The sequence below is a fragment of the Hemitrygon akajei genome, chromosome 27, assembly GCF_048418815.1.
Source record: "Hemitrygon akajei chromosome 27, sHemAka1.3, whole genome shotgun sequence".
NCBI lineage: Eukaryota > Metazoa > Chordata > Chondrichthyes > Myliobatiformes > Dasyatidae > Hemitrygon > Hemitrygon akajei.
This window is the reverse complement of record NC_133150.1, coordinates 46,996,110-47,018,238: the sequence shown is the minus strand read 5'-3', so window position 1 is coordinate 47,018,238 and position 22,129 is coordinate 46,996,110. Positions and strand designations below refer to the sequence as shown.

General features: G+C 42.6%; 1 protein-coding gene across 1 annotated transcript in view; it reads right to left on the bottom strand.

The window, feature by feature from the left end:
- LOC140717354 (acidic mammalian chitinase-like) overlaps window positions 1-22,129 on the bottom strand; it is a 57,762-nt gene that overhangs the window by 7,942 nt on the left and 27,691 nt on the right. Inside the window, exons 7-11 of the mRNA XM_073030860.1 lie at window positions 16,565-16,730; window positions 15,057-15,181; window positions 10,167-10,290; window positions 9,060-9,242; window positions 961-1,077 (exon numbers count right to left, since the gene is read on the bottom strand). Coding sequence (XP_072886961.1) covers window positions 961-1,077; window positions 9,060-9,242; window positions 10,167-10,290; window positions 15,057-15,181; window positions 16,565-16,730 — 715 coding nt within the window. The remainder of the gene's footprint in view (window positions 1-960; window positions 1,078-9,059; window positions 9,243-10,166; window positions 10,291-15,056; window positions 15,182-16,564; window positions 16,731-22,129) is intronic.

Below are 22,129 nucleotides of genomic sequence, written 5' to 3'. Positions count from 1 at the left end.
ACTCCGAAGGATAAATCCGGAGCTGGAATCCCTAAAGTAGTCCTACATTGAGTTCAATGCTGACTAGCAACTCCTGCAACACTGCTAGTACCAAACTGTATCAGTTTCTACTTTTCGTTTGGGTTCATCAGATGTGTGCGGGGGGAGCTTGCTACATGGCCAATAGCTTGCTCTCCATGTCATACTGCCCAGGCCTGCATATCTAGACAGCTAGGATACAATATCCATGGTCAACTCTGACCAAACGAGGCCCTCACTTCACAGATTTAAAGATACATGGATGAAAGAAAAATGGAGGGTTATGGGCTATGTAGGAGGGAAAGATTAGATTGATCATGAAGTAGGTTAAAAGATCAGTATATCATCGTGGGCTGAAGGGCTTGTACTGTGTGGTTTGGTTCCATGCTTAATCTGAAAACATTGGAATGACCCAATAATGGTGAGAAAACAGTTGGCAGAACAGAGTTTAGAGAAAGAACAAAGAACTGTGCACTGATAAAGGCTTCTTGAATGGTGCTGAAACGTCTGCAAACATTTTACCAAGCTCAGAAATCAACCGAACTTCCAATTATTTTCTGGTAAAAATTGAGGTGCTGGAAATAGAGCAACACACACGAAATACTGGAGGAACTCAGCAGGTCAGGCAGCATCTATGGAAATGAATAAACAGTTGATGTTTTGGGCCGAGACCCTTCACCAGGACTAGAAAGGAAGGATATTACGTTTTCCTTGTGAATGCTGCTTCTCTGATACTCTATGCCTGTGATGCTGTTACAAGCAAGTTTTTAATTGTGCCTATGCACACATGTACTTGTGCACCTGACATTAAATTGGATTTTGACTTTAGAGGGTTATGGGACAAATGTAGGCCTATAAGACTAAACTAAATGGGCATCTTGAGTCAGCATGGACGAGTTAGGTCAAAGGGCCTGTTTCGTTATGTAATATTTTGTTACTTACTTTATAAAAAATGCTTCGCAGATTATCATATCCAAGCCAGACATTACCCTTGACTGCATATGGAACCTTTTGTTCTTCAATCCAAAAATATTGTGCACCTTTCAGAAAGTCACAGATCTATTAATGAGACAGATTGAATATTATTACTCATAGCAAACTGGCATCTATACTTTTGCTGTTGTTCCTTTCCGTGCCTTGTGGCGTACCGGGCAGCAACCTTGCCGTTTCCTCAGCATTTTTGTCTGTTTTTTACAAAGCCAAATTGCTAGCTCGAGACTCAATGCAGCACAGATCCTTGCGTGCAAGGATCCAAACCTGGGACCACCTACTCGAAGCCCAGTGTGAATGCCGCTACACCACTGGCCAGAAATCTACACTTTTACTGTATAAGACATAAAACATACCATGTATATGTTACCATATCTTCGGTTTAGAGTGATTAAAATGTAATTTGATCATTAGATTCCCTTGCTTGTGTTGTACATAGGAATGAAAGACAAACTGTAGTTTTCATGTCAAGGAGGAGATGGATAGATGAGGGAAAATATGGAATAAATATACTCATTCATTAATAATAGATTACAAAGGAATGGCCATCTCCAATGAGATTCTACCTTGAAATTCAAAGGCTTTACTGTGATGACACTCTATTATGAATATTCTGGGGGATGTAGGTCAACAGAGAAGAGATACTAAGCAATAATGAACCAACTGCATTAACACTATAACTAGACGACAAGTCAGAGTTTGCTTACTCTGTGGTAAATGACTCAACTGCTGACACCCTAAAACCTTTCCACCATTTACAGGGCACAATTTAGAAGCGTAATGGAGAACTTCCCAATTGCCTGGATGAATGCCACACCAACAGTTCTCAGAAAGCTCTCTATTATTCAGAACAAAGCAGCCCAAACATACACCTCTCTAAATATTTATTCCCTCCAGAGTGTTTGTAGTAGCACCAGCTCCAAAATCCACTGTGGTTACTTGATGAGGAATTATTTTGACAGCAACTTGATACCTGCAATCTCTACCACTAAAGGCAAGCTAACAGGTACATGGGATACTGCCACATGCAGAAATCCCTCCAAGTCACACTTTATCCTGACTTGAAAATATGTAACTGGTCATTCATTGCCCCCGGCACAAAATCCTGAAATTCCCTTCTCAACAGCACGACAGTGTAGCTGGGGCAACTCTGATTAAACCAATGATTAAATCACATTCATGTTCCAGTTTCTTCCCACATCGCAAGGATGTGCAGGTTGGCAGACCACTCTAAATAGTTCTGAGTGTGTAGGTGAGTGGTCGAATATAGGTGGGGGGGGGGGGGGGGGTGAAGTCGAGCAATTGGACTAATTATAAATGGGTGCTTTCTGGGTGGAACTGGGGTAAAGTTTCCATACTGTATAGCTCTATGGGAAGAGAGTACATGCTGATAATTGCCTTAAATCTGTTCATATGTGCTATAGAAAGTATTCTGACAGGTTCCATCGCAGCCTAGCATGGCCACTGCTCTGCTCTGGACTGACTGAACCTGAAGACTGTGGTAAACATAGCCCTCTCAGCCTATCATAGGCTCAAGACTTCCTGCTGCCTTGATCGTTTCCTTTTCTTTCTTCTAGTTTCTGAACAAACATTCAGGAGCTTGAAAGCTCAGATATTCAGAAAGGCTTCTTCTCCACAGCTATCAGACTTCTGAGCTAATCACCTCTTTCACAACGTCTTCCTGGTGGTGCTGTCATATTATTGTACTCTTAACTCTACATTTCTTATTCTGTTATTGGCACTTCAGGTTTTTTTTGCACTATTTCAGACTGCATACCTTTGCCTCATTTTGCAGTTTCGCACATCATTGTATTTAGTATTACCATAGATACAGGCTACTTTGAGCTTCATATGAGCAAGGAATTTCATTGCATCCCGCTCTAAGTGACAATGGACTAGTTGATATTTCCATGTGCAGCTGAAGACCTTTCTTTTGGCCACTTTCATTTTTTTCCAGCCAGGTTGAAGGAGGGTTATGCCTTCTATACCCAGGTGTTTTCCCACAGGATCTGGATAAGAAAGGCTCATTGGAAGTGATATTTCCACAGAATAACCCTTTCAGGTCCTTTCAAGTTCAGGTTTAATTGTCATTCAACCATTCATATTTTAATGGAACAGCACTGCTCTGGGGCCAAAGTGCAAAACAGTCACACACAACACAGCACATATAGTTATAATCAATCACCAAAAAGAAAAACAAGTCCCTGAGTGGCATGGGCTGAAGACTGATGATGCATGGGATGTTATCCTTGAGCCATCTTTCTACAAGAACAAGTATGTCACAGTTCCTCATCTCGAATGTTTCAGCAGATGAAGGCAAATTAGATGTTTCACATTGGGTCAGCTGCAGACAATCCAGCTCGTCTTCCACAGAGCGAACACTGGAGAGCAGTACCAACCACATGTTACAATAATCACACCCTGTTCAACATTCACACTGCATACTTTCAGATGGCATAATTTTCCTCTTCAAAGCTAACATATATGGTTTTAGTGGGAGAACCTCTGGCTTCAAATAGGCCAAGCTTTCCAATGTATTGCCACTAGCAAGACCTTCAACTTTCAACAAAGATTCATAGACCAAATCAAAGGTGGTAACAAATCAGAATATAGGAGAGAGATTGAAAACCTGGCTGAGCGGTGCCATAATAACAACTTCTAACTTGATGTCAGCAAGACCAAGGAGCTTCTGATCGACTTTGGGAGGAAGAAACCAGAGGTCTGTGAACCAGTCCTCATAGGGGGAATCAGAGGTGGCGATGGACAGCAACTTTAAATTCCTCAGTGTTACTGTTGTGTATGTGGCCTGACTACACAACAATGCTATTAATAAAGACGCTGAAGACGGGAGCTAAGTTTCATGGTTCTTTACTGGCAGAAATCCGAACTTTAACACACACGTATAGATCAATATGCACCTAATAATACATGCTCAATATGTGCCTAATAGTGCATTCAATGACCTGTTACCAAAATATAAAGTAGTCCCTTATTATACTGTAGGCTATACGGTACACTCCTCCCCTTTTATTTTAATAGTGTATCAACTGGTTTTTTTTACTGGGGCACTATGCTAAATAAATATGTTTAGCCTTAACATACAAACACCTACCGATTGTTTACTTAGTAACTTAATGTTGCAAGGACATGGCTGGGGATGAACACAAATGCAGGACACAAGCGCAGAGACAGAGTCAGGAGGAATTAGCACCATAGCGAGCGTGGAATGGGTATCCAGGAGAGTCTTTACGCGGAGACAAGATTCACATAGAGAATCCAGGAAATGATGCAGAACTTAGAACTGATAGTCCTAAAGAACCATGAAACGAGGTTACTCATACAAGAGTTGACTAACGAACTGGCAGTTCCTTGTTGTGATTCCAGGGTTTTTATCCTGTATTTACTGATGGGAAGCAGGTGTGTGTAATTAGTGGAACTGAGAAAGATAGGAAATTAGACGAGGGAACTGAGGCCAATTACTGAGGTAATAGCAAGGTGGGGCATACCTGATGGGACCATGACAGCACCTCCCCCCTTTAACAGATGCCTCCAGGTGATCCTCCAGGCTTGTCTGGATGGTCCCGATGAAAATCCTGGATGAAGGAAGGGTCGGGGAACCCAGGAACGCTCTTCTGGACCGTAACCTTCCAGTCTACCAGGTATTGGAAATCCCTGCTCCGACAGCGCACATCCAGTAGTCATCGGACAGTGTATGCCGGATGGTTGTCGATGATATGGGCAGGTGGGGGAGTTTCAGTTGAAGGACACAAGGAGCTGACGGAAACTGGCTTTAATTAGGAAACATGAAAGGTAGTGTGGATGTGCATAGATCTTGGCAGTTTAAGTCAGACTGCTGTGTGATTGATGACCCTTTCAACATCGAAAGGTCCCAGGAAGCGAGGGGCGAGTTTCCTACGCTTGTTTTTGAGCGGGATGTCCTTGGATGAAAGCCACACCATCTGCCCAGTTTGGTACTCAGGCGCCGGAGTTTGGTGTCAGTTGACAGTCTTCTTATTGTGATTTGCTGATCTGAGTAAGGCCGTGCGTGTCTCCTCCCAAACCTTAAGTCACTAATTGATATGGTCCCAAACAGATGGCACTGCATCTCTTCTTCTTGTGCGGGGAAAAGCAGGGGTTGGTACCCAAAGGAGACCTTCCAATGGCAGAACTCACCAGAGAGTTGTGGGCGTACTCAGCCCACGGGAGCTGGTCACTCCAGGTAGACAGGTTGTTTGCTGTTACACAACGTAGCGTCACCTCCAAGTCCTGGTTGACCAGTTCCATTTGCCCATTCGTCTGGGGGTGGAAGGCGGACAACAGGCTGACCAATGCACCTAAGGCTCGACAGAAGGCCTTCCATACCTGCAAGACAAATTGGGGACCTCAATCGGAGACGATATCTGTGGGGATTCCGTGGAGGTGAAAGATGTAGTGGACGAGAAGGTCTGCAGTTTCCTGAGCAGAAGGGAGTTTAGGGAGGGCTACAAAGTGCATCATCTTGGAGAACCAGTCTACCACGATGAGGACAGTGGTGTTTCCGCAGGACGGGGGTAAACTGGTGACAAAGTCTAAGGCGATGTGCAACCAGGGATGACCAGGGACAGGTAGAGGATGAAGTAATCCTGCAGGTGGCCGAAGACAGGCTTTTCCACGTGCACAGACAGAACATGGCAAGACATAGGAATGTGTATCCGCCTCCATGGAAGGCCATCCTAGTGTCTTTTCTGGAGAGCCCGAATGGGATCACTCCCAGAGTGGCAGGCGAACTGAGATGTGTGCCCCCACTGGAGTACTTGAGATCTGATGGAATCAGGCACATACAGGTGAGCGTCGAGTCCATAGCGTTGGGCTTCCATTACTTTGGACTCTATCTCCCAAGTGAGGGCTGCCACCATGCAGGATGGTGGGAGGATAGTCCCTGGGCTGGAAGTGTCCTTCTTGGAGTCATATTGGCGGGAGAACACGTCCAGCTTCCAGTTCTTGGACCCTGGACAGTACGTGAGGGAAAACTTGAATCGTCCAAAAAATAATGCCCAACAGGCCTGGTGGGAGTTCAAACATTTGGCAGTCTGAATATTAACTCTGGTTCTTATGATCAGTCCACACAACAAACGTGTGTTCCACCCCCTCCAGCCAGTGCCTCTATTCTTTCAATACTAGTTTGACTGCCAGTAGTTCCCGATTCCCCGTGTCGTAATTCTGTTCGGCGGAGGACAATTGGCGAGAAAAGAAGGCAAAGGGTGAAGCTTTTCATCCGAACTTGATCGTTGGGACAGGACTGTTCCTGTCCTGGAGTCAAAGGTGTCCATCTCAACAATGAATTGGCGGGAAGAGTCCGAATGGACCAGGATGGGAGCAGTCATGAAACGCCTCTTTGGGCCGCTGAATGCTGAGTCAGCTTTGGAGTCCCAACAAAAGGGTGTGGAAGATGAGGTAAGTGGGGCCACGACTCGACCATAGTCCCTGATAAATCGGCAGTAGAAGTTCGCAAACCCCAGGAACCACTGAAGTTGCTTGCGAGTCGTGGGCCTAGGCCACTCTTCCACTGCCTGGATCTTCTTGGCGTCTGCTCTCACTTGCCCACTCTCAATGATATAGCCCAGGAAGCTGACCAAAGGAATGTGGAGTTCACATTTCTCCACCTTCACAAGTAACTGGTTTTCCCACAGTCTCTGGAGGTCTAGACGGATGTGGTGAATGTGTTCCTGGGGGCTGCTGGAAAATATTAAGTTATCATCAAGGTAAACGAATACAAAGCGATTAATAAAGTCCCTCAGCACATCATTGATAAGGCCAAATGGCATGACCAAGTACTCAAAGTGGCCCAGAGGTGTATTAAAGGCCGTCTTCCACTTGTCCCCCTCCCTCATCCTGACTAGATGTAGGCATTACGAAGGTCCAACTTTGAGAAGATGGTGGCTCTGTGAAGTGGTTCAAATGCTGAATTAATGAGGGGTAGTGGGTACTTACTTTTAACTGTTAAGTTGTTTAGGCCTCGGTAATCAATACAAGGATGAAGCCACCCATCCTTCTTTTCTACAAAGAAGAAACCGGCTCCTACCGTGGAGGATGAAGGTCAAATAATCCTCGCCACAAGGGACTCGCTAATGTATTTCTCTATGGTCTCTCTCTCCGGTCGGGATAAGTTATAAAGACGACTGGTGGGTAGCGAGGCCCCGGGGAGAAGGTTGATGGCACAATCATATGGACAGTGTAGAGACAGGGAAAGAGCCCATTGTTTACTGAATACCTGTCCCAGGTCATGGTATTCTGTAGGGCCTCTGGACAAGTTGAGGGGTTCCAAGACAGGTGGGGTCACGGTAGTCTCCCTGGGAGATGGGGCCGACCACAGACAGTTGGCGATGCAAAACAGGCTCCAGCTGGCTATCCTCCCAGTAGACCAGTCGATGTGGGGATTTTGGTGGTTCAGCCATGGGTATCCTAGGACTACAGGGGCTTGAGGCGAATGGATGAGATTGAATCTTACCTCCTCCCGATGGTTTCCAGATAGAATCAAGGTCGGGGCGGTGTACAGTGGGTCACCTGAGCCAGCAGTTTTCTGTCCACTGCCCAGGCCTCCTGAGGGGTATTTAACGGCTCCCAAGGTATTCTGGCCTGGGAGGCTATGTCATCGTCCAGTAGATTGCCTTCGCCACCAAAATCCACCAAGGCGGCTCAAGACAGGGGCTGTTGTTGATGATTCACGATAGCTGTGCTCCCACTTTCTTTCAGACTTGCGGCCTCTCTCTGCCTCCTTCTTCCACTCCTTGACTCATTCCTTGCACTCTTCCTCTGAGTGTCATTATCAATTAAAACACAGCATTCCAATACGACGTAGGTTCGTTAACCTCGTCGCCAATTTGTTGTGTATGTGGCCTGGCTACAGAACAATGCTATTAATAAAGATGCTGGAGACGGGAGCTAAGTTTCATGGTTCTTTACTGGCAGAAATCCGAACTTCAACACACACGTACTCGCCTAATAATGCATGCTCAATATGTGCCTAATAGCACATTCAATGATGTGTTACCAAAACATAAAGTAGTCCCTTATTATGCTGTAGGCTATACGGTATAGTTACTATTTTACAGGACCAGTTTTGGGCCCAGTACGCAAGTACAATTTCGAAGAACACATGGCAGCACCTCTACTTCCTTAAGAGGTTTGCAAAGATTCAGCATGACATCTAAAACTTTCACAAACTTCTATAGATGGATTGTGGAGAGTATATTGACTGTCTGCATCACAGCCTGATATGATAACACAAATGCCCTTGAACAGAAAATTTGACAAAAAGTAATGGATATGGCCCTGTCCATCATAGGTAAAGTACTTCCTATCATTGAGCACATCTACACAGAGCATTGCCACCGGAAACAGCATGCATCATCAGTGACTTCCACCACCCAGCTAATCCTCTCTTCTTACTGCTGCCATCAGAAAGTAAGTACAGGAGCCTCATGTTTCACACCACCAGGTTCAGGAACTGTTATTACCTCTCAAACATCAGGCTCCTGATCCAGAAGGAATAACTTCACCCAACATCACTCACTCCAAAACTAAAATGTTCCCACAATATATGGACTAACTCTCAAAAACCCTTCATCTCATGTTCTCGATGTTTATTGCTTATTTAGAGTATTTATTACTTTTTCTTTTTGTATTTGCAGTTTCTTGTTTTTTGTGCATTGGTTGTCTGCCCCATTGGTGCAGTCGTTCATTGATTCTATTATGCTTTTTGGATTTATTGAGTATGCCTGCAAGAAAATGAACTTCAGGGTTACTTTGATAATAAATTTACTTTGAACTTTGAGGATAACAGTGTTGCTTATATCTCCATTCTATAACCCTTCTGACTCCAGTAGAGATTTGCTTTCAGTGGAGAGCTTCAGACCTATAAGAGGTTAACTGGATTTGCAAAATCCCGCGTTCAAAATGGAGGGAAGCATTGGGCTTCTATCATGAATGCAACCACAAGCATAAAAATACTATACAATTAGCAATTAGCTTAGCTTACATTGACTGAACTAAACATTCTCAATTTTTATCACCTCAAAATTTGCCATGATGCCTGATGTGTTTGAGAATTCAGATGCTGGTCCAGGACCAGATATTGGAGCACCGACATTGGAATTTGAAGTGGAGAGATTGAAGTTCCGCCCATAAGTTGCAATTCCAACTAGCAGTTTTCTTCCCGAGACACCTTTATCTCTGAAATATTTCATAACAAATTCCTGCAATTCAAACAGTGGTTCAAGAAAGATTAAACACATTTTGAAATCTCTTTTCAGAAAATTATTCAACATTAAAAAAGAATGTGGTTATATGATCAGTGGTCACTTTATTAAATACACCTATATACCTTATTAATGCAAGCATCTAACTAGCCAATCATATGGCAGCAATTCAATGTATAAAAGCATGCAGACATGGTCAAGAGGTTCAGCTGTTGTTCAGATGAAACATCAGAACAGGGAAGAAACGTAATCTAACAACACACACAAAATGCTGGTGGAACACAGCAAGCCAGGCAGCATCTATAGGGAGAAGCGCTGTCGACGTTTTGGGCCGAGTCCCTTCATCAGGACTTCATCAGGTCTCGGCCTGAAACGTCGACAGCGCTTCTCCCTAACGATGCTGCCTGGCCTGTTGTGTTCCACCAGCATTTTGTGTGTGTTGTTCGAATTTCCAGCATCTGCAGATTTCCTCGTGTTTGCTCAAGAAACGTAATCTAAGTGACCTTGACTGTATAATGATTGTTGGTGCCAGACAGGATGGTCTGAGGATCTCAGAAACTGCTGATCTCCTGGGAGATTCATGCACCACAATCTCTAGAATTGATAAAGAATGGTGTGAAAACGAAACAAAAAAAAATCCAGTGAGCAGCTGTTCTGTGAGCAAAAACACCTTGTTAATGAGAGAGGTCAGAGGAGACTGGCCAGCCTGCTTCAAGCAGTCAGGAAGGCAACAGTAGCTCAAATAACCAAGTGTTTCAACACTGGTGTGCAGAAGGGCACCTCTGAATGCAGAACACTATAAAGTGGATGGATGGGCTACAGCAACAGAAGACAACACCGGGTTCTACTCCTGTACCTAATAAAATGGCTACTAACTATAGATTTGTCTTATACAACCATAATAGGGATTTGTAAACATACAATATTAAAATGCATGAAATCATCCTCTTCAGCTTTTCGGCGATACAAAGGAGTGTTGTGTCCTGCGAAGGAGTTCCACGGGCCATTGAAATCAAATGTCATCACACTAATGAAATCCAGATGTCTGCAGAAATTAAAATGTAATCCATGTTATCCATAAATTATTATACAATGCTCCATATATTATCTAACAATAGTTATTCATTCAATTATTCTCTATTGTTGCTAAAAACAAGTTGATGTTGCTTTCAGAGAACGTAAGAAACCTACTTGATGCAGAAAATTAGAGTCCAAAATGAAAACAACTACTAAAATAACTCATTAGATTATACATCTAGAATCAAGTGCTCATGAACTTAATGCACAAGTTCAAATCTCACTAAAGGAGGAATCTCTGGACATCATAAAATTGGGACCATTTGTAATACGGTCAATATAGGTGACACCCAAACAGGAAGAGGATGACAGGAAAATGGGCCAATAATGGAGCTAATTTTAAAGGTGATTTCAGAAGAGATATAACAGCAATAAGGTCAGGGAAATGTTTAGATTCCAAGACTTTGCTTCCTGGAGCAGAAGTAAATACATAAAAGGTTGGGATGCAGGGGAAGGTAAGCAGATTCACAACAGAAAAATAAAATGATAGATTAGAGCATCAATTACAGAGGATGGAGAAAATGGTTATCTGGCAATTAGAGACAACTTCAGCAGAGATAAAGATCAAATAATATAAAGAAAATAGGTTACTGGTGAATTCTGAAATTGTAAAATCCACATGCAACTATTATAATGCAAATACTACAACCTGTTTGTCCACTTGTCTCTTATCCATTCATCTCTTCCCACTGATCCCCTCCTGGCACTTACCCTTGCAAGCAGGACAAATGCTACTCTTGTCCCTACACCTCCTCCCTCACCACCATTCAAAGCTCCAAACAAACCTTCCAGGTAATTGATAACGCACCTGTGAGTCTATCTGTATCTGGTGCAGCCTCTTTTACATCAGTGACACCCAATACAAATTGGGGGACTGCTTCATCAAGCACCTTTGCTCTATCCACCACAAAAAGCAGCTTTTCCCAATGACCACCCATTTCAATCCAAATTCCCATTCCAGCATGTCATCCGTGGCCTTTCCTACCACCATGATGAGGTCACACTCAGGTTGGAGAAGCAACATCTCATACTCTGTCTGGGTAGCTTCCAACTCAATGGCATGAACATCAATTTATCTAACTTCCAATAATTTCTTCTCCCTTCTCTCACTTTCCATTCACTATTCTGGCTCCCTTCTTACCCCTTCTCTTCTCCTTATCTGCCCATCACCTCCCTCCAGTACCCCTCCACATTCCTTTCTCCCATGATCCACTGTCCTCTCCTATCAGATTACTACTTCTTCAGCCCTCTACCTTTTCCACCTATCCCCTCTCAGTGTCTTACTTCATCCCCCCCTCCCCCATCCATCCATCCTCCTCACAACCTGGCTTTACTTATCACCTGTTAGCTTGTACTCTTTCTCTCCCCACCTTATTCTAGCTTCTGCCCACTTCCTTTCCAGACCCAGTGAAGAGTCTCAGCCCAAAAAGTTGACTATTTTTTCCTCTCCATAGATGTTGCCTAATCTACTGAGTTCCTCCAGCATTTTATGTCTATTGTTCTGCATTTCCAGCATTTTCAGAATCGCTTGTATTTACTAGAAAATACTGCTTTATTTAGGTTCAGTGGTCTATCTAGGACTCTCACTCAGTATCCCCAGTGTATACTGTAGCACAGCCTAAATAACCAACTTATTCAAGAAACTCACCATTGATTTACAAGATTTTTGTTGTGTGAAGTCCTGAATTGAGCTATAATTAAGAGGGCAACTGGGCCCAATGTAAAAGCCAGATTTGGAGTGCAGATCAAATACACAAATTCCTCAAATGTCCACTATGGGTAGTGAGGAATTTAAACTCAGATAATTGAGTAAATTATGAATTTAAAGCTACATAACTCTTTGTTATCTGTTTGCAACTCTCAACAAACAGTAATAGGGTGTCACTGAATCCTCCTTTGAAATGGTGTTGTAGGACTCAGTTTTATCAGATTTTTTAAAATATTAGCTTTATTTGTCGCAGGTACAGGGAAATGCATCGTTTGCATCAATGATCAACACAGTCCGAGTATGTGGTGGGGTCAGCCCACAAGTGTTGCCATATTTCCAGCATCAACATAGCATGCGCACAATTTACTAACCCTAACCCGTATGTCTTTGGAATGCAGGAGGAAACCAGGGCACCTGGAGGAAATCAAACTCCTTACACATAGTGGTGAGAATTGAACCCTAGTCACTGGCACTGTAAAGCGTTAAACTAACCACAACACTACCACTAAACTAAATTATAATAGGGCAAGCAAACTGTCTGCCCTGCTTTATTCCCCCAATGTATAGGATTCAACACAGACAGCCTTACACAGCATATTTGACCCTACAGCCCACAATGTTGTGCCGAGTGAATTTAGTTATGAAACACCCAACAAAACTAATCCCTTCTTCCCACATAATGACCATATCCTTCCACTTCCTGCACATTCATGTGTCTATCTAAGAGTTTCTTGAATGCCTCTATCGTATAGGCTTCAATCACCACCCTCAGGCAGCACATTCCAGACATCCAGCATTCTCTATTTTAAAGAAACTTGCTCTTTATATCGCCTAAGAGCTTAACTTAAATGCATACCTGATGGTATTAGACATTTCAACCCTGGGAAAAGTTTCTGGCTGCTTACTCTATTTATGCCTCTCATAATCTTATAAACCTCTACCAGATCTCCACTTAGCCTCTGCCACTCCAGAGAAAACAACCTAAATTTGTCCAACCTCTCCTTAAGGTAGCATTCTGGTAAACTTGTTCTGCACCCTCTTCAAAGGTTTATTTATTATCTATACAACTCTGCAATTCTACAGGTAGCCATGAAACCAAGAAAGAAAGGCAGCAAGAACATCAACCCCCAAGTTTCACCTGCCCACACAAAAAAGGAACAAAAATGGATTAGGTACATCAACCTCAAATACCCCTCCCTGCATCAAAAAAACAAACAAGATCAAATGAAAAACACAAAATATTAAAACTATAAAACTGAAAAAAAGTGTCTATCTAGTCCAAAGTCCACATCCAAAAAGAAGAAAATACCTGGGTAACACTCTTTGGGTGCAGCTGCAAGCTCTCCCCTTTGCCACACAGAGCAAACGATCAAAATGGAAGCAGCTGCCTTTCAAAGCTTCCATATCTTTCCTATCATGGGTCAACAAGAACTGAATTCAATACTCTGGATGTCTCCTGTCTAGAATTTACAAAGCTGCAACCTAATGTCTCAACTCTTGAATTCTGGCTGGTATTGGTCTGAATGAATATTAACACCATTTGAACATTGAAGAATTCGAAGTGTGCAACTGTTTGTCATACTAGGTATGACTTCTACACTTACTGCAAGCAACAAAACTGAAGCTATCAAGAAATAAGAATCCTTCCTGACAATATATAAATTAGAATCAATAATTCAATGGCAGTGTGGTAGAATCCTCTGGAACAGTTGAAATAGTCTTGGTTCTTCTTTCATAATCAACACTTTTAAAAACTCATCTTGGATTTACCCCAGCATCGTTTCTTCATTCACTTTTCCTCAGCTATTTTTCAACTTTAGTGACACACACAAAATGCTGGAGGAACTCAGCAAGCCAGGCAGCATCTATGATAAAAAAAGTACAATCAATGCTTCAAGCAGAGACCCTTCAGCAGGACTGGAGAAAAAAAAAAAGAGTAGATTTAAAAGGTGAGGGAGGGGAGAGGCACACAAGGCAATAGGTGAAATCAGGAGGGGAAGGGATGAAGTAAAGAGCTGGGAAATTGATTGGCGAAAGAGATAGTGCTGGAGAAGGAGAAATCTAGCAGAAAACCATAGAAGAAAGAAGGGGGTGGGGAGAGGAGCACCAGAGGGAGGCAATGGGCAGGAAGGGGGATAAGGTGAGGAAGGGAAAAGGGGAATGGTGAAGTTGGGGGGGGGGAGAGAAGAAGGGCATTACCAGAAGTTCAAGAAAATCAATGTTTATGCCATCGGGTTGGAGACTACCCAGATGGAATAGAAGCTGTTGGTCCTTCAACCTGAATGTGGCCTCATCGTGACAGTAGAGGAGGCCATGTATAGACAGATCGGAAAGGGAAGTGGAATTAAAATGGGAGGCCACTGGGAGATTCTGCTTCTTCTAATTAAAATCTCCCGGTGGCCACCCATTTTAATTCCACTTCCCGTTCCCTTTGGAGGAACAACTGTTTATATTCCATCTGGGTATCCTCCAACCTGATGGCATGAACATCAATTTCTCAAACTTCTGGTAACGCTCCCTTCTCTTTCACCATTCCTCCATCCCCTTTTCCCTCTCTCACCTTATCTCCTTGCTTGCCCATCACCTGGTGCTCTTCCCCCTTTTCTTCTTGTGTTTCTCTCTCTCTTCCCCCCACCTTTTAAATCTACTCATCTTTCTTTTCCCAGTCATGCGGGAGGGTCTCGGCCCAAAACGTCAACTGTACTTTTTTCCATAGATGCTGCCTGACTTGCTGAGTTCCTCCAGCATTTTGTGTGCGTTGTTTGGCTTCCAGCATCTGCAAATTTTATCATCTTGTTTGTGATTCAACTTTTATGAAGTGTTTTTATGTTTATCTTATTTTCTTTGCTCAGTACTTAAACATCTCAGTTAAAAGGATCAAAATTTTGTCCAACTACAGTTGACAATACACCACCTCTGGAGACCAAAATAGCAAGATAAAATGTCAGCAGTAAACAATTATAGGAAACAGCAGCTACTTTGCAAGCTCTGGCACAAAATCAATATGTATTTAAAAAGATGCTTACTTTGCAATTACAGGTACTTCATAACTATTATCAATTTGTTGTTTACCAGCAGCCACTGCAGCTGAAAGCAGCAATGTAGGTTTTCTTGTTTCTTTTGCCTCAATTCTAAAGGCAGCTTTCAGTTCCTAGGAGTAAGCAAAATCATTAGAATAATTGCAAAGTTGTGTTCCAAAGGGAGGATTATGGAGATTTGTAGGATTGATAATTTTGGTTACAGTGTTTTAACTACATATCAAATCCATGTTTTTTCCAAAGAAATGTAAATGCAAAAATTGTTTATTTTAATCCAGCCAGCCTACCCAAAGTCAAAATGACTGAGAATGCATGGCACATTTCTGACAACTGCATTTTAATGAGAGCCATTTCAGGCAAGAAGTACCACCATTCCTCACAGATGGAGGTGCAGCTAACAGTCTAACGATGCAATCTGATACACCATTTGCCCTGAAAAACCTACAATCTAATTGTTTCTCCAATATACATCACTGGATGCTCAGAAATCTCCTCCAATTAAGCATTAGGAAGACCAAAGCTGTTATCTTTAGTCCACCTCATAACTTTATGTTCTGCAGCCAAAGTTATAAAGATATAGAAACAAGATGTAGAAACAAGCCTTTTGGCTCATTACGCCCATGATGAACATTAAGTACCCATGTGAAATAATCCCACCTAACTCTTCTCCTGAGTCAACTCATTTTTGCTGGGGTCCTCATCCATGCTGTTGTCACCTGTGAATTGAATACTGCAATGCACTTTTAGCTGGCCTCTCTCAATCCATCATTACTAGAGACATTCTTAATCTACATCAAGTTTCATTTACCTTTACTCTAAACTTGCTGACTTACACTGACATCCAATAAAGTGACCTTAAAATTCTCATATATTTTAAGATTTCTGCATGGCCTCATCAACCACCACCCAACACCACCACTACAGCCCCTCCCCACCACCATCTATAACATTTACCAGTCCAATGCACAAACATCAGAGCTCCTCCAGATCTGGGCTTTATACCATGAACATATTTAATGATGACTCTCCATCAGTAACCACGCCCCTAACTCTGAAATTTCCTCCTCAACCTTTTAGGCATTTTCTTTCTCCTTTCTCCAATAAGCTGGGCCTTAAAACCTACCTATTTGACCAAACTTTTGACCTTCTGATCTAATATTCTGTCATGTTGATCAGTGTCTAATTTTGTTCAGTGGTTTGAAGTCCTTTGAAGCCCTTTGATACATTTGGGTACTCTGGAGGCACTATAAAATATAGGTTGCTGTTCCTGTGTTAGAAAATTGTTACCAAAACAACCACATGACATTTCTTATCTTATAAAACAAATCAACCTTTATTTACCCAAACAAAAATGTTCTTAGAATTTTCCGTTTGAATATTTTCAGCTGAAAATAAATGTAAACAAAGAGGAAGCTGATTTGAGAGAATGCCACATGACTCAATAATTTCATAACATTGTACATCAGAGATATAAAATTAAATGTGGTCTTTCTCACTTCAACCAATCTTGAGTAGAGTTCTCTGTTCTCTGGTGGGTTTCCTGGAGCAACAGGGTACTGCCAGGCCAGTTCTAAGCCATCAAAGTGGTGATGCCTCAGGAAGTTAATCACAGAATTGATGAATATTTTTCTAGTTGCTTTAGTAGACACCATTCTGGTAAAACTAGAACAGTAAGGAAATTCAAAATGTGGTTGTGTGTTTTTTCAATGTTTTTCACTTAAATGTAAATTGATATGCAGTGATAAATGGCTACATTTTAAATTTCAAAGGAATTGAAATCAATTTAAGGAAAACTTAATTTACATTTCATATTTAGACAATAAACAATAGGTGCAGAAGTAGACCATTCGGCCCTTTGAGCCTGCACCGCCATTTTGAGATCATGGCTGATCATCTACTATCAATACCCGGTTCCTGCCTTGTCTCCATATCCCTTGATTCCCCTATCCATAAGATACCTATCTAGTTCCTTCTTGAAAGCATCCAGAGAATTGGCCTCCACCGCCTTCCAAGGCAGTGCATTCCAGACCCCCACAACTCTCTGGGAGAAGAAGTTTTTCCTTAACTCTGTCCTAAATGACCTACCCCTTATTCTCAAACCATGCCCCCTGGTACTGGACTCTCCAAGCATCTGGAACATATTTCCTGCCTCTATCTTGTGCAATCCCTTAATAATCTTATATGTTGCAGTCAGATCCCCTCTCAATCTCCTTAATTCCAGCGTGTACAAGCCCAGTCTCTCTAACCTCTCTGCGTAAGACAGTCCTGACATCCCAGGAATTAACCTTGTGAATCTACGCTGCACTTCCTCTACAGCCAGGATGTCCTTCCTTAACCCTGGAGACCAAAACTGTACACGATACTCCAGGTGTGGTCTCACCAGGGCCCTGTACAAATGCAAGAGAATTTCCTTGCTCTTGTACTCAATTCCCTTTGTAATAAAGGCCAACATTCCATTAGCCTTCTTCACTGCCTGCTGCACTTGCTCATTCACCTTCAGTGACTGATGAACAAGGACTCCTAGATCTCTTTGTATTTCTCCCTTACCTAACTTTACACCGTTCAGATAATTTAGCCTCAGGTTTGTAAAGCTCTAGTTGGCCTTTCCTTTGGGAAATGACTGTATTCAGAAGCCTCTATTAAAATCATGCTTCCTCACCAATACACCGACCAATGGATGGGAAAGGGTCTGTTGGCTAGCGTTAATCAGTTGATCTTAAACTTTTCTAAATGCAGGGATCACGTCCTAGACAATGATCCCTTCAAGGTGTGTGTGTCTGCGCGAACACACATCTTTTGCTGCTAGTGCACAAAGGAATTTAAACTGCCTACAAAAGGTTGTCATCCTCTACCTCATTGGCATATTAAGTATATTTCAGCATCATATATGATCACATTTCCTTTTCTGGTTTCTGATGCGGAAGGTATTGACAACATGGAGTTTGATAATTTGTCTGCAGATTTTAGAACTGGCTTATTTATACTGATTTTACTGAAGAAATTATTCAGTGCACACATATTGTCACTGGGCAAAAAATTACACAAGATTTTTGCGCACACTGGTCTTTACAAATTAGAGGGAACATCAGTCAGATTCAATAAAATTAAGCAGGAACTGGAAAAAGTAGATTGAGTGCAGCTGTTTGAGGGTAAATCTGCATCAATAGATTTAGTTGTCACATGTAACATATATTAAAACATATAGTACAATGTGTTTGCGTCAAATCAAATCAACATCAGCCTGCAAGTGTTGCCACGCTTCTGGCACCAACATAACATGCCCACAACTCACTAACTGTAACTGTATGCTTCTGGAATATGGGAGGAAACCAGAGCACTCAGAGGAAACTCAACATATAAGAAGAAAATTATACTTTATGTTAACCTCTGAGTAATCTTAAAATAATGAACAGTTGTCATAAATGAAAGAAATGCTTCATGTAGTACAGGCCTGGCAGTGAAAACAAAATATAATAATTTCAGACATTACTTGTATTAAGTGGGCTATAGGGGGGGTTTCTAAGGTGAGAGGTGGTGCAAACTAACCTCTCAAAGGTGGAAGAGAGTCCAATTAAAATGATCAGTACATATAAAAATACAGGTGATGGACGTTATAGAGTAAACAGCTGAATTTATTTTTTATACATAGTAGATCCAAGGAATTGGGAAAGAACTTTTATTTCTTTGGATGAATTATACCACTTGTATAATAAATGCCTTTACCTTCCTAGTTAGTTGTATCACCACTTTCAGGGAGCTCTGGCTTGCATCCAAAGATCCTTCTGAAGGTCCTTTCAATTACTCCATAATATCCTCTGGCATTTGATCTCCCAAAATACATCACCTCACAATTGTCTGCATTAAACTCTTGCTGTAATTTCTCTCACCAAATTACGAACTGATTTATACCCTGTTGTATCCTTTGATAACCTTCCTTGTTATCCACAACTTCACCAATTTTTGTGTCACCTTGCATAGTGTACTAATCAGACAACCTAGATTTGGTAAATTGGTAAAATTGAATTATATCAATTATATTTATCGATTAATTAAAACAAAGGATAAATGCAAAATGAAGATGAAATCTTGCTGGCCAGCAAAAGAAAAAAGTGATCAAAGGTCGACAGCGTTTCTCCCTATAGATGCTGCCTGGCCTGCTGTGTTCCACCAGCATTTTGTTTGTGCTGTTGTTTGAATTTCCAGCATCTGCAGATTTCCTCGTGAGTGATCAAAGGTATCCTGTTATTGAGAAGATGGAAATGGAAAGATGTCAGAAGTGACCCTGGATATCATTTACCAAGTTTATTTGAAAGGAAAGATATAGGTAGTGAAAAAGGTGAATGTGTTCCAATGAACTAAAATGGAAGTTACATTCACTAAAGATGAGAAGTCATTCAGTACAGAGGCCAAAACCAGTTAAGGTTATAAAGAACTGTGGCAATTGGGATTGAAGATTTTAAATAAGGGACCAGTGGCATGGAACAAAGGAACAAATGCAAACAAGGAGAAGTAACTGAAATGACAGGAGTCACTGTGATAGTCCCGGCAGGTCAATAGATGATAATAACAGGAGTCACTATCACTGTGTTGGTCCTGGCTAATGGATGATACTACCTGTATTCCAAATGTTGGCGCCAGATTTAGAATATCGGTATAAGTGGACTCCAGTCACATCACATTTTGGTGCAATTAAACTGCTGCCCCAATTAGCCTAACTTTCATGGAAATAGCTAAAAAGGTATAAAAAACAAATTATCATTTAACTGAGTAACTAATTATGTACTTAAATGATATACAGAACACTACAGTACTATAAAACTGTGTATCAGTTCCTAATAGTTATTGACAGAGGAATTCTCCAGCATACACTAACACGTTCATTTCATTAAGTGTAAATAAGCCAAAATCACCACAGATACCTAATGTAGATAATCAATTGTTTTCATACAATGCTATCAATGACCGTATTCTCCAAATCCTCATTTTCATTGTACCATTTGAGATGATAGTTGATACCTTTAAATTCTTCGTAGGGCCTAACCTGAAGTAGTGAAATAGTTTAATTTTCATTCCCAGCCGTTTTGGGCATCACAAAGTCTGAATGCTTGAAACAGTTCTAAATTGCTTTACTGCTTATTCCTCACCAACCATTAGTGACAAAAATCACTGCTTTTAGAACACAAGCATATACAATTTTCCCCGGTAGGCACCGGTTTCTTCTTTGTAAAAAAGAAGGATGGATCACTTCATCCTTGTATTGATTACAGAGGCCTAAACAGTATAATAGTTAAGAATAAATACCATTTACCCCTCATTAGTTCGGCTTTTGAACCACTGCATGGGGCCACCATTTTCTCAAAGCTGGACCTTCGGAACACATACCATATAGTCAGGGTGAGGGAGGGGGATGAGTGGAAGACGGCCTTTAACACACCTTTGGGCCACTTCAAATATTTGGTCATGCCGTTTGGCCTCACCAATGCTCCTGCCGTTTTTCAAGCTCTCATTAATGAAGTACTGAGGAACTTTATTAATCGGTTCATATTCGTTTACCTCAATGATATCCTGATATTTTCTAGCACACCCCTCCCCCCAAGAGCACATTCACCATGTCCATCAAGTCCTCCAGAGACTGTGGGAAAACCAGTTATTTGTGAAGACAGAGAAATGTGAGTTCCGCATTCCTTCGGTCAACTTCCTGGGTTATATCATCAAGAGCGGGCAGGTGAGAGCAGACCCCGAGAAGATCCGGGCAGTGGAAGAATAGCCTAGGCCCACGACCCGCAAACAACTTCAACGATTCCTGGGGTTTGCAAATTTCTACCGCCGATTTATCAGAGACCACAGTCGAGTGGCAGCCCCCTTACCCAGCTTACCTCGCCTACTACCCCCTTCTGTTGGGACTCCGAAGCTGACTTGGCGTTCATCAACCTGAAGAGATGTTTCACCACCGCTCCCAACCTGGTCCATCCGGACCCAGCCCGTCAATTCATTGTCGAGGTGGATGCCTCTGACTCCGGGATAGGTGCAGTCCTGTCCCAACAATCAAGTTCGGACAAAAAACTTCAGCCCTGTGCCTTCTATTCTCGCCGACTGTCCCCTGCCGAGCGGAATTACGACGTGGGGAATCAGGAACTCCTGGCGGTCAAACTAGCATTGGAAGAATGGAGGCACTGGCTGGAGGGGGCAAAACAACCGTTTGTGGTATGGACTGATCATAAAAACCAAGGGTATATTCAGACCGGCAAACATTTGAATTCCTGCCAAGCCCGTAGGGCGTTATTTTTTGGACAGTTCAAGTTTTCCCTCACATACCATCCGGGGTCCAAGAACAGGACGCCGGACGTGTTCTCCCGCCAATAAGACTCCAAGAAGGACACTTCCAGCCCAGGGACTATCCTCCCACCATCCTGCATGGTTGCCACCCTCACTTGGGAGATTGAGTCCAAGGTAAAAGATGCCCAATGGGATGACCCTGACCCCGGCAATAGACCCGGCGATCGCCTGTATGTGCCCGTTTCCGTCAGGTCTCAGGTTCTACAATGGGAGCGCATGTCTCGGTTTGCCTGCCATCCCAGGAGTGATCGGACCCTAGCGTTCCTGAAAAGACACTTTTGGTGGCCGTCCATGGAGGCGGATACCCGTTCCTATGTCTTGGCATGTTCCATCTGTGCCCGGGGAAAAGCCTCTCATCGGCCACCGGTCTACCCCCTTCATATGGGAACACCACCGTACTCACTGTGGTAGACTGGTTCTCCAAGGCGGTGTACTTTGTAGGCCTCCTTAAACTCCCTTCCTCTCATGAAACCACAGATCTTCTCATCCGCCACATCTTCCGCCTCCATGGAATCCCTGCAAACATCGTCTCCGATTGTGATCCCCAGTTCGTCTCACAGGTATGTAAGGCCTTCTGTCAAGCCTTAGGTGCATCAGTCAGCCTATCATCTGGCTTCCACCCCCAGATGAACGGGCAGACGGAACGGGTCAATCAAGACCTGGTAGATTGGGAAGGGAACAGTTCAGAAGAGCGTTCCTAGGTCCTCCGCTCTTTCATCCTAGAC